The 12,168-nt window shown below is 46.1% G+C and overlaps 1 protein-coding gene across 7 annotated transcripts in view; it reads left to right on the top strand.

Annotated features, from left to right (window-relative positions):
- Positions 1–12,168, top strand: part of RAP1GAP2 (RAP1 GTPase activating protein 2) — a 192,570-nt gene that overhangs the window by 90,543 nt on the left and 89,859 nt on the right. Inside the window, exon 1 of one of the 7 annotated variants that reach the window (XM_028707779.2) lies at positions 186–1,219. The exons of 4 other annotated variants lie outside the window; for them this stretch is intronic. In XM_028707779.2, coding sequence (XP_028563612.2) covers positions 1,113–1,219 — 107 coding nt within the window. In that variant the 5' untranslated portion in view covers positions 186–1,112. Of the gene's footprint in view, positions 1–185; positions 1,220–1,399; positions 1,839–12,168 lie in introns of those variants that run through there. 2 more of the 7 variants (XM_028707789.2, XM_028707784.2) reach the window with 2 other exon arrangements.

The raw sequence follows: 12,168 nt of genomic DNA, 5'->3' as shown, positions 1-12,168 counted from the left end.
AGATGAAGTGATCTCTTTCCCATGCAGTGCAGCCGCCAGACAGTTCCAAATCAAGCCCCTTTCATTTTAATACTCTTAAAATGTTTCTAATCTCTAACAGCAATCAGTAAATTGCATCCAGTAAAGGTTGGGGGTTGGAAGCATTTATTCATTGCAGCTGCTGCAGTTACACTGACAATTGCAATACAAAACATGATCCTCCGAATAACCCATTTTCCCTAAGCAAGGGAAACAATTTGTTGTAGAGAAAAATGCGTCCCCAAACCACACACACAAACCCCGCCCTAGCAATTAATCATACCCACCTCACAGAAAGCTTTCGTTTCCACAACATCAAATCACAGAAGCGTCACCCTCTTCCCCTTTTATATGGATGTACAAAAACGCACATGGATTTGGAGAAAATCTTCTGCACAGCAATGTTAAAAGCGCAAAGTCGCGTCTGTCTCCCGGTGGCAAGTGGTCCTGTCACTTCGGCTTGTAGATCTTTCTCCTTGCAGCCCAAAGACAAGGAGAACCTGTCCCTCTTAAACTTCTGCACCTGCTTGCCTTGATGGAGTGCTTTTTCCAAACGACCATAGCGAACATTGCAAAAACAAAAAAATAGCAAAGCACAAAACAAAGCCACAAGAATGCTCTGAAGCGAGCCCTCAACTTCTCTTCTCCTTTCGGGGCTGAGCCGGGAGCTGACGCTGACGGCTTGTGAGCGCAGGCGTGACAGATTGGCAGAAAGCCGGCGGCCGCATGTGCAGCTGGGTATGGTTGAAAGCGATTTAATTGACTGGGGAATGCCACCTCTGCTCCTCTGGCTTGGCAGTTCGGCAACCCCCCTGCATGCAAGCGGAGCTCAGAAGAGGGGCTTGGCTAGCAAAAAGGAGCAGGCAGGCTCCAGGTGACTTGAAGGTCGTCCGAGTGGGAAGAAGTCACCTGATTCCGGGAACGGACTTACCTATCCGGCTGCAGTCACAGCAAAAGCAGAAAAGGAGGGGGGGGGAATGAGCCTGTGTGCGAGAAAGGGAGGGAGGGAGGTGTGCACTTTTTAAAAGCAGGTCTCCTGCCAGCGGCTGGCGACATCGGCAGCACCACCTGCCTGCAGAAGTGTCACTTTAACTATGTCACAATCTCCTGGTAGGATGCACGCAAAACGAGCAGGGATCCGAGCAGCTGTTGTCCTCATAGGGTTGTTACACAAGTCCCGAAAGCAAAATAAAGAGAAAAGGTAATTCCTCTATGTGCTATCTCTTTTGTATGTTGTGTTTCCGTCTCTTTGAACACAGGGAGGGTGGGTGGGGGGAAGGAGAAGTGCAAGAAGCAGGAGCAAGCCTTTGGCATGGGAACAGCAGCGTTCCATCGAGGGCTCTGCCAAGCCGCTAAGCGCTCGCTTTGTGTGGCCATTGTTGGGATGTGTCAGCTTGTGGGCGATGATGAACGTTTGTGTCTTGGTTGCTCTGCTGATCGGAGGTGCGCGCAGCTCTGGACGGGAGCAGGAGACCCGGTGGTGACAAAAGATGTACTTGAGGGAGACCCTGCGGAGGCAGGAAAGGAGTTCTCCCTTAATCTGCTGCCGAGAGTTGCAATGCCCAACTTGAGATGGAGTTTGGCAAGGTGTCTGTGGGACGTCATGCTGACGGAGAGCTGAAGGAGTCGTGTATGAGGCTCATCTCCTTGCCTGCAAAACTCAAAAGCTAGGACCGTTGCGGTGGTCGGATTGATTTTGATTTGCAAGAGTGATTGGAGGAACACCCCCCCAACCAACCCGGGGCGTGTGGGGCAGAACAGAAGCTGCTATGATGTTGCAGCTGCGCGGGCAATGCCCTGTGTTCAAAAGATGAGGAAATGTGAGTTTGTTAACCTTGTTGTGTTCCCCTGTTGGAGATCAACAGTCGATCAGTGACAATTCAGGATGTAGCAATCACTTCTTATTCCTCCCCATGGCGACGGGTGTTTTTGTTTGATTTCCCCTTCCCCCACCCTCTATTTTTGGGACTTAACAATGTTTGACTTTGATTTTTCAGGCGTGGTTTATCTCTTTTTAACTTTTCTCTCTGGCAAAGAAGACCGTCTGGATCTACGCAATACAATGTGTGTGAATAGATGGGAATTATTGTCGTGGTTTTTGTTGTTGTTGCTGTGGTTAGCTATTTCTATGGGGGGGGGAGAGAGACTGAGAGACTGGTCTGGACCATTATAAAGTACATTAAAACAATTATCTCCTTGGCAGGATTCCAGCTGGAGACAAATAATTGAGTGGGAATTTAACAAAGCAAGGTTAAAATCAAAGCATGGAGACTCCTCAATGTTGCCTATTCTTCGTATAGCACTACCACTGTGCACAACATTTTGCAAAGTACAAGAGGGTAGGCCTCTGCCCCAAGAAGCTTACAATTTGAAATTCGACATGAGGAAAGCAAGGCAGGGAAGGGGGTGGGAGATGGAAATGGAGTCGTCCGTCAAAATGTTAAAGGAATATGCATGTATTTTAGCTAATGCACCCTTCACTTGGTTACAGGAAAGGGATGCAGATTAAGGTGTTGTGCCAAAGCCTTTGTGGAAGGAAGTGGGTGTTGATGTTGTTTCAGTGCGATGCCCCGACAAAGCAAACAGATTGCCTTAAGAACACAAATACCCCTCTGGCACCATTATGATTGGCACAGTGATTATGATGCCATCTGATCAAGCCAGATCTTCCCTTCAAAAGTCAAAGTAAAGTTTGCTAGAAGTGATCCTCTCCACTTTACTGCCAAGTAAGTCCTCAATGCATTGGGAGTCACTCTCAATTAAGTAGGTGTAAAATTATGCCCTCCTTGCTAGAGGTAGGTGAACCTCTCCATTTCGATTCTTGTCAGCTACTTATTTCTCCAGTTTTCTTCCATTCCCCACATTTCCACATCAGTTTGCAAACTTGTTTTGAAATGTCCTCATGAAAATTCACCAGCATTTTTTATTCCTGTAATTATCCCCAAATATAGGCATATTTGGATGAGTTTCCCCCCACATTTTTGCAAAGGGTTTCCCTTTAATATAATGCATTTTGAATGTTATTTTCTTTGGTTTATGCACCATGTATGCTAATGTATGTATTTTTGTCCAAGTTATTTGGCTGGAGATCTATGTTGCAAAATTTGCAGAAGTATGAATTTCAAAGGATAGCTGTGCTTCAGTTTGCAGATTGTTTTGGAAATGCTAATTAGATAGGCCCACTTTTAAATGAAGATTGAATTGAATTCCTTCCCTCCATAGTCCTTACTGGGCTTCTTGGCCCATCCTGCAATGGTTTGCACAAAGTTCACTCTTCTATTGGAAGTTGTCCTAAGGAAACCTTTTGGTTGATTAGTTTGTTAGAAAAGGCTTATGCTCTCCCCTTCCCAAAGTATACGCCCTCCCTTAAGCACAGGATCAATTATCAGTTAAAGGGATCAATTTAGGAACGGAAAAAATAACCACTCATGATGGCTTGGTCCTTTATCTTGTTAGACAATCTGTAGCTCAGTAGTTGCTGCCACACTTTAGTTTCTGCAAAAGTTAGAACATTGAATGATGCCCAGGATAGTTACTTCCCATCAGGGCTGGAGGGAAATGTGATTCAGTTTGCATGTAAACAGGAACCTGCCAAATTCTGCACATTTCTGAAACAATACAAGGATCAAGACACAGCCAACCTTTGAAATTCACACTCCTCTGAATTTTGCAGCACTACGTACAAAAACACATATAATATGCAAAAATGCATATACAAGTACTATGTACAGAAATGCATAGACATGGATAAAGGATGCAGGAAAATCCTTATGTTGGTGAAAACAACATACAAAATATGTGTATATTAGGAAAACCTGCACACAAGCATTGTATATTAGTAGAAATTCATACTAAAATGCTGGTGAATTTTCACAAGAATTTTAAAAAAATAATATTTCGCAAGTGGATGTGGAAAAGTGAAGAGCTGAACTGAGCTTCAGACTGGAAAACTATGGAACTGTGAGAAACCAAAATTTATATGTTCAGCCTTTCTTGCCACCATCGTGTTCTGCTCCCCGAGAGAGAGCTGGTTAGAGTGGTTCAGTTAGGTTCAACAGTGGTTAGAGTATTCAACTAGGGACAGGGAGACCTAGGTTCAAATCCCCACTCAGTCACCACCAGGGAATGTCTTAGAAATTCCCTCCCTCAAGTTATCTGAACTAATAGGCATCAATAGGGTTATCCGCCATGTGCTTGTCTAATCCTTTTCAAAAGCCACGTAAGCTAGTGTTCAGCAGCACATCTTGTGACAATTAATGCCGTAAGTTAATTAGGTCTCTTGTGTGAAGAAGGGCTTACTTTTGTTTGCCTGGAACTTAGGGACAACTAATAGAATTGGGTGACCATTTCTAAACGGACAGGAAGAACAGTTCTCTTTGCCTCTCTTTCCCTGTTTTCTTTTACAGTCTGCCCACTGGGGTTCTGCAGCTTTTGACACCAGTATTTGACCAAAGCACAATCAGCCAACGCATATTTGGCTTAAAAATATATGGGTGCAATTGGGGCTGAGAAACTCTAGAAGGTTGTTCCTGAAATCACTTTCCACTAAAATGCATTAGCTGCAGAGGACTAAGTGCATCTGCGGCAGCACTTTGTGCCCATTGTGTCTGGTAAGGTAAAAGTTGGAGTCCAAACAGCAGATGGAGCCAGAGCCAAGGAATCATTCTACCCCACCAGCCTCAGTCTGTCCTCAGCCAGGGTGTCCATTCTTGCCTTAATCAATCCAGGGGCTGTTGTTGCCTGTCAGCTTCCTCCTCAGTTGCTCTTGTAGAACTCAGCAGGGAGGAGGAGGAGGATGGGGACAACACTAGCATTGCTTGGCTCTGCCTGTTGCTGGCTCTGGCGCCCCCTACTGTTGACCTCCCTGCCTTCTGCCCTACTAGTCACAATGGCCACTGTGTGCGTGGGTGTCTGTAAGTAGAAGTGGCTTTGCAACTTGAAGCACTTGTGGAGAAATATAAAACAGCAAGATGGTTAAAGTTGTTGTACATTACACAGGCTGCTCAACGCCCACATTGCTTGGGTCCTAAGCTCACACAGTTCCTGTTGCAGAGAGAGAGATATTATTATGTGGATTATGTGTTATGTGGATTAAAGGTGGGTACTAGGGAAGCAGGGAAGCGGGTGGCGCTGTGGGTTAAACCACAGAGCCTAGGACCTGCCGATCGGAAGGTTGGCGGTTCGAATCCCCGCGACGGGGTGAGCACCCGTTGCTCGGTCCCTGCTCCTGCCAACCTAGCAGTTCAAAAGCACGTCGAAGTGCAAGTAGATAAATAGGTACCGCTCTGGCGGGAAGGTAAACGGCGTTTCCGTGCATTGCTCTGGTTCGCCAGAAGCGGCTTAGTCATGCTGGCCACATGACCCGGAAGCTGTACGCCGGCTCCCTCGGCCAATAAAGCGAGATGAGTGCCGCAACCCCAGAGTCGACTGCGACGGGACCTAACGGTCAGGGGCCCCTTTACCTTTACTAGGGAAGCAGGCAAAATGAAGCAGAGGCTTCCAAGAGGAAATGCTTGCCAATGTAAATGATGGGTTTGGGATCAAAGGTAGTGAGTTTAGGGAAATGAGAAAGTTAGAGGAAGGAAGGAGGAGGAAGATTCTAATAATTGCCCATTCCAAATAAGGGGGAATAAAGAGGAGTGGCTTCCTGGGTTTTCCTGTGACCTCTGGGTCTGGGATAACTGGCAAAGGCCAGGCACAAATTCTTTGATGGGGAAAACTGCCCAGGTGTCTGAAAAGAAGGCACTTGTCTCTTGTTATCTATGAACATCCGAAAAAAGTTCTCCAGGCACAAGCGGTGATGTGGTAGCTGGAGGTGGTATTGCCTTCATCGGCTGGCCTTGAGCTAAGTCTGCTCACAACCCTGGGTTACTTGAAACGCTCCTAATGTAGTTTCAGAAATAGAAAAAGGATTGCATGAAATGCTAGTTGAAAATAATGGGCATGACTTACTTGGGTCTATCATTCAATGGATCTACTCTGAGTAAAGCTTAGTTGGCTACAGCCTATCATTATCATCATCATTGGGCTGTATTCAGCTAAACTTTACTTAGACTAAACCTGTTGAAGTTAGTGAACCTAAGTCATGCCCATTAACATCAATGGGTGTAAGGCTAGCATTTAGTACCATCCATTATTAACATCAGAACTGGGTTGTATTCAACTATGTCTTGCTCAGAGAAGACCCATTGAAAACAATGGACATGAGTAACTTGGGTGCACCTACTCTGAGCAAAACTTAGTTGGCAACACCCCAAGGCCTCCTTTTAAGGTAACTCTGGGTTGTGCTTCCTTCAAGCGTCCTGTCAGGATGCCGTCAGTGGCTCCCGGCTGGTTGCCCAGGAAAGTATAAAGACAAGGAAAAGTTTCTTACGGTCCTTTTTAATTTCAATCTTTACAGAGAGAGGCTATAGAACCCTGCATCTTGGATAATGGTGTTATCCCAAGTGACCCTCCACCCCCCCGCCTCTCCCACTTCCTCATCATCTCCTCTACAGGTGCTTCTACGTGCCCTCTGTCTTTGAGCTCTTTGCTCTCCTACTTTTAAGGCTCACCGGGTTCTGGGAGATGGAGGGTCTGGAATGCTTTCTAATGACAACGTGTCAGCTAGCTGTTCTGGCTCTACCACGATTTCCCAGCTTTCCCCCTCATCTGCCTCTGAGCTATGACCTCCCTTAAACCCCTCTTGTAAATCTATACTGTCTTCCTCTTCTTCCTCCATAGAAGAATTAGGATGGGGAGGCAGTCCTCACCATTCCTCCTCTGCCCAGTCCCTGACAGGTCCTGTCTAATCTGGAGAAGATAATATACACAGCTCAGAAGCAGGAAGGCAGGGAGAGGAGGCAAGGCTAAAGATCTAGCTAAGCTGAAGAAGAGGTCTGACTCCTTCAGGCATCTCTGAGGTCAGAACATGCTTGGAATAGGGTGGCGGGGAGCAGTCCAGCAAGCACATTACTCAAAGGAACGAACAAAGCGGAGACAGAGATGTGTCTAATTAAAGGAAGAAAGATTCCTGACTGGTGTTCGCTCTAATACAAAGGGTGATTTCGTTCAGGACAGGGCTGGGCAGAGAGGACATTGACCAACAAAGGGCACAGGTAATGAGCTGTCAGTGAGCATCACAACACCCTTTTCCTGCTGGAGCGTGGCAAGGATGTCATGAGGGGTTCCCGGCCAACCAGAACGTGCAGCCAGGTGATGTGTCCTTTGTTGGGAAAGGTGGAGATGTTTCCTAGGAAATGTAAATTTAGATTTCATTCAATTAGCAGGGGGAGATGCTTGCTGGAGGATGTGCCATTGTAATTTCCTGAAAATTAATTACTATCTGTATAAAGGCATAGGGATGGACGCTTCCATTGGATATGGAAAAAGATTCTGGAGACTAATTAGGTGTGCATTCATGTCAATGCTGCTATAGCAGGGGAGATATTGAGTAGCACAGCTACTATGGAAAGGAAGACTGGCTGGAACCCTTAGGGTTGCCCCTCGTTGGGCAATGCTTGGCTTGAGTGGCTGCAGCTTTCTCTGATTCCTTGCAATAGCACCATGATCATCGCTCAGAACAGAGATGGGATACATTCCCATCTGGGCCACCTTCGGGAGGATGCTTATGCTAGTGGTGGGCAGTGCCATATACAAAAGTAGGTGGAGCAATGGATGGAAGTGTTGACCTTTGTATAGTAGGCTGGTTTCTACATGCATTCACACAGCCTCCGTCCACACAAGCAAGAGACATTAGCAGAGTTTAAGGACTCATTCCAGCCAGGTGAAGCCACTCAAAGAGAACTCAAAGTAGGGTTGGTGAGGAGTATGTTGTCATTTTACTTGGAGTTTCAGAGCAAATCCAGTGAACTCATTTTTCAAGGTGGGTTTATGCAGAGTTCCAGCTGAACTGAGTTTCTTGGTAACAGTTCATAGTTACCTGTAGATGTGAATCTTGGAAAGCTACTGTGGCACAAGTGGTTTTTGTATTTGTACAGTGCAAGATCTTTGGCCACAGATAACAACTTCTGTTGGATGGTTGCCACCTTGGGGCACTTGGGCCACCTCTATGGCTGGCCTGGGAGCAGCTGCTGTTGTGTCTTTCTTAGCTGTCTTGTCCCACCTGTCTGCAGTTCTAACAAAGCGGCAACTGCTGGCCTGGTGAGGGAGGCAGCAGTGGCCACATAAGGAAAAGGGCAACAGCGGTCATGTTCTGTACCAGCCTGCAGCTTGCAATGGCCAAGCAAAGGCAAGGGGCACATGCTAGGTTGCAGGTGTTCAGGACTGTGGACAGCTCACTGTTGGGGTTGGTGGCAAGGCGAGGCTGCATACAGGGCAACACATGGCTTCAGCAACAGTTTAGAGCCAACCAATAGCTTGAGTCGAGGATGGGGAACCTGTGGCCATACAGACATTACTACATTTGAACTCCCGTCAGCCACAGCCAGCATGGTCAAGCATGGTTGACGGAAGTTGTAGTCTAAAAAAATACCTAGAGGAACATAGGTTCCCCAACCCTGTTCTATGTACTCTGGGAGGATTTTTAAATTTTTAAATCTAATTTATATTTCACCTTTCTCCCCTAAATGACCCTAGAGTGGAGACCTGCAACTAGGGATATGCCAGTTTTGGTTTTTCTGAATTTCTCTCCATCTTAAGTTCTGTTCTCCATATTTCCACATCACTCTGTGATTTATTTATTTATTTATTGCAAAAGGTTCTTGTGGAAATTCAGCAGCATTTTAGTGTAAATGTCTCCCAATACACACATTTTTTGCAAACAGATCGCTCCTAAAATAATGCGTTGGTGTGCGTTGTTTTCACAAATATATGCAAGGCAATGGAAATGTTGCCCAGGTATACACATTTTTTGTGCATTACTGGGCTGGGGGCCACCCTGCAAAATTCTGAGCGGTATGGATTTCAAAGGGCAGCTGTGTTTAGCTCTGAGTATTATTTTGCAAAGTGTGAAGTAAGTCCGCCTTCAAATGTGAACTGAAACAAATTTCTCTCCCAGGCTTCCTTGCAGCTCAGCACTGGACCTCCTGGGGTTCTGAGTCTGGAGAAAATGTCCCCTTCAACCATAAGCAAAAAAATGTTTAACTTTGCAACTTTTGCACAACTATCATCTCCTCTACCAAGGGCTGGAGTAATAATAATAATAATAATAATAATAATAATAATAATAATAATTTATTATTTATACCCCACCCATCTGGCTGAGTTTCCCCAGCCACTCTGGGCTGCTCCCAATCAAGTGTTAAAAACAGTACAGCGTTAAATATTAAAAACTTCCCTGAACAGGGCTGCCTTAAGATGTCTTCTGAATGTCAGGTAGTTGTTTATCTCTTTGACATCTGATGGTAGGGCGTTCCACAGGGTGGGTGCCACTACCGAGAAGGCCCTCTGTCTGGTTCCCTGTAGCCTCACTTCTCGCCATGAGGGAACCGCCAGAAGGCCCTCGGAGCTGGATCTCAGTGTCTGGGCTGAACGATATATACAGGACCGATATATACAGGTATACAGGACCGAGGCCGTTTAGGGAGGATGTAAGAACATATGAAGAACCTGTTGGCTGAAGCCAAAGGTCAATATGTCCAGCCTCCTGGTCTTACAGTGGCCAACCAGATGCACGTGAGAAGCCTGCGGACAGGACAACAGCATTCTGCCCATCTGCAACTGGTACTCAGAGGTATACTACCTCTGACAGTGTAGAACATAGCCATCATGGTTAGTAGCCATCAATAGCTTTGTCCTCCCTGAATTTCCCTAATCCTCTTTTAAAGTGATCCAGGTCTTCACTGCTGCCTGTAGGAGTGAGTTCCATAGTTAAACTGGGTGCTGTGTGAAAAAGCACCTTTTAGAAATCTGTCCTGTAGTCTTGACGTTGCAAGTGACATCTTTGAGTTTGGGGCTTTGTTCTCCACCTGCAATTGACCATCACCCCATGCGAGGGAGCAAGCGAGCGAGCCAAGCAAGGTTGGCAACAGATGCTGACTTCCAGGAGGTCAACACCGCTGCCTTATTAGCAACCCAGCAAAATCTAATGCTGCAAATTGATTGCTGTGAGCTTTCCTTTTCCTCCCAAGCCAGGATGAAGCTCTCCCCCACTGAGCTCTTTCCCAGAACAATCAATCACAACGAGGCTTGTTAATTTGAATAACAACCCAGGATGTCACTGTTGATCCTGAGTGAATATCCAGTGACACTCTGCAGGAACAAGGGAGAGACTTTGCCTGTTGAAGTAACCATGAGCGCAGTGGTGCTCTGAACAGGGCGTTGTTGAATGTGGATCTGTCTCGTAGTGGCACAGACACGAAGCTCTAGCTGCCTGAAAATGCATTGTTGATTATTTGGCAAGGGGTCCATGGATCTAATGGAGGGGCTCACAAAATCTTATGCCGTAGGCAGTGCCGGATTTACGTATAAGCTAAACAAGCTATAGCTTAGGGCCCCACTCTCTTGCCCCCCCCCCAAATTTAAAGGGAACAAAACCTAGATGTACTGTATAGCTATAGCTTAACTCTCTTGGCGCCCCCCCCCCAAAGAAAAAAACCCGGATTTCCAAAATAGAAGATAAGTTCAACAATTACTTTGATAAAATACATATTTTGTTATGGGCAAATGACTTTATATACCCATTAAGTCCATAAATTACCATATAGCATATATTCAACACGAAAAAACAGCAACAATTTGTTGTTGGCAAAGCTGGACATATAAAGGGCCCCATTACCTTCAGTAGCTTAGGGCCTCATCAAACCTAAATCCTGCTCTGGTCGTAGGCCCCATTTGCATGGGTCTGGTAAAGGGACCCCTGGCCATTAGGTCCAGTCATGGCTGACTCTGGGGTTGCGGCGGCGCTCATCTCACTTTATTGGCTGAGGGAGCCGGCGTACAGCTTCCGGGTCATGTGGCCAGCATGACTCAACCACTTCTGGCGAACTAGAGGAGCGCATGGAAATGCTGTTTACCTTCCCACCGGAGCGGTACTTATTTATCTACTTGCACTTTGATGTGCTTTCGAACTGCTGGTTGGCAGGAGTTGGGACCGAGCAACGGGAGCACACCTCATTGCAGGGATTCGAACAGCTGACCTTCTGATCAGCAAGTCCTAGGCTCTGTGGTTTAACCCACAGCGCCACCCATGTCCCGACTTAAATAGTCATAGCTCCCTCCAAAAAATCCTGGGAGCTGTAGTTAGTTAAGGGTGCTGGGAGTTGTTAGGGGGGCCTTTTCCCCTTTACAGAGCTACAATCTGTGTTGCTCCAGGGTCCCATTTTAAAAATAATAATGTCTTTCTACACCCACAAGCACCACAGTGAAGGCTGTCTCAACCTGATCAGTACATAGCCCAGATCTGCCCAAACCGGCCTGATTTCTTCCTCCTCAAGGGTAAAGTTTTCCCGGTTGGGAAAGAGGCAGAGCTTCTGGCAGGCAGTGATGGGGCAGCCAACATTGAGAATGGATCCTACTCCAAGCTGCACGCAAATTTGGGATGTGTGTGTGTGTGTGTGTCCCATGCCCAGCTTGAAACGAGGCAAGGCTTTTTGAATTGGTGTGTGTGTGTGTGTGTGTGTTTCATATTTCGAACCTCTCAGACTGCAAATCCCCTCCCTCCCTATCAACGCTGCATGCCCACGCGAAATGCACGTTCGTAGCGGAAACCACAATGTTCCTGTGTCAAGTTCCCTGGGTTGCGTTGAGCAATATTTATCCTTGATTTGGAGGAAAGTAATTAAAGCTCAACCCGTTTTCTGTTAAATGTCACCTTGGTTCTTGCAGGTCTACACCTCCCTTTTCTGAAGTTGTGAATCGCGCCTCGGAGGGAAGGCTACTGTCTATAGACAGAGGCATAGCTGTTAATTCGAAAATGCATAATTTATTTTGAGAAAGCATCGAGCCAGGTTCTTTTTTTAAAAAAATATATAATCCTTTTTGGTCTTTTAGCTGATTCTTACTTCCCATTTCCACAAGGCAGGAAGGAAAATGCTTAGCAAGAGAACTTGGTATTTTTAGAAATGGGAACTTGTTTCTGAATCCAAGTTGGCTGCAAGAAGATTCTCACCCTATGGGCTGCCACGACCAAAATAACCTTTTATTTTATTTTAACTCCATGCTGTGCAACTTCAATGACCACGAAAAACTAACATGAAGAATCTTAACCAT

Source organism: Podarcis muralis, chromosome 15 (genome assembly GCF_964188315.1).
Source record: "Podarcis muralis chromosome 15, rPodMur119.hap1.1, whole genome shotgun sequence".
Lineage (NCBI taxonomy): Eukaryota > Metazoa > Chordata > Lepidosauria > Squamata > Lacertidae > Podarcis > Podarcis muralis.
Note: the sequence above shows the minus strand (reverse complement) of the source record. Positions and strands in the feature narration are given on the sequence as shown.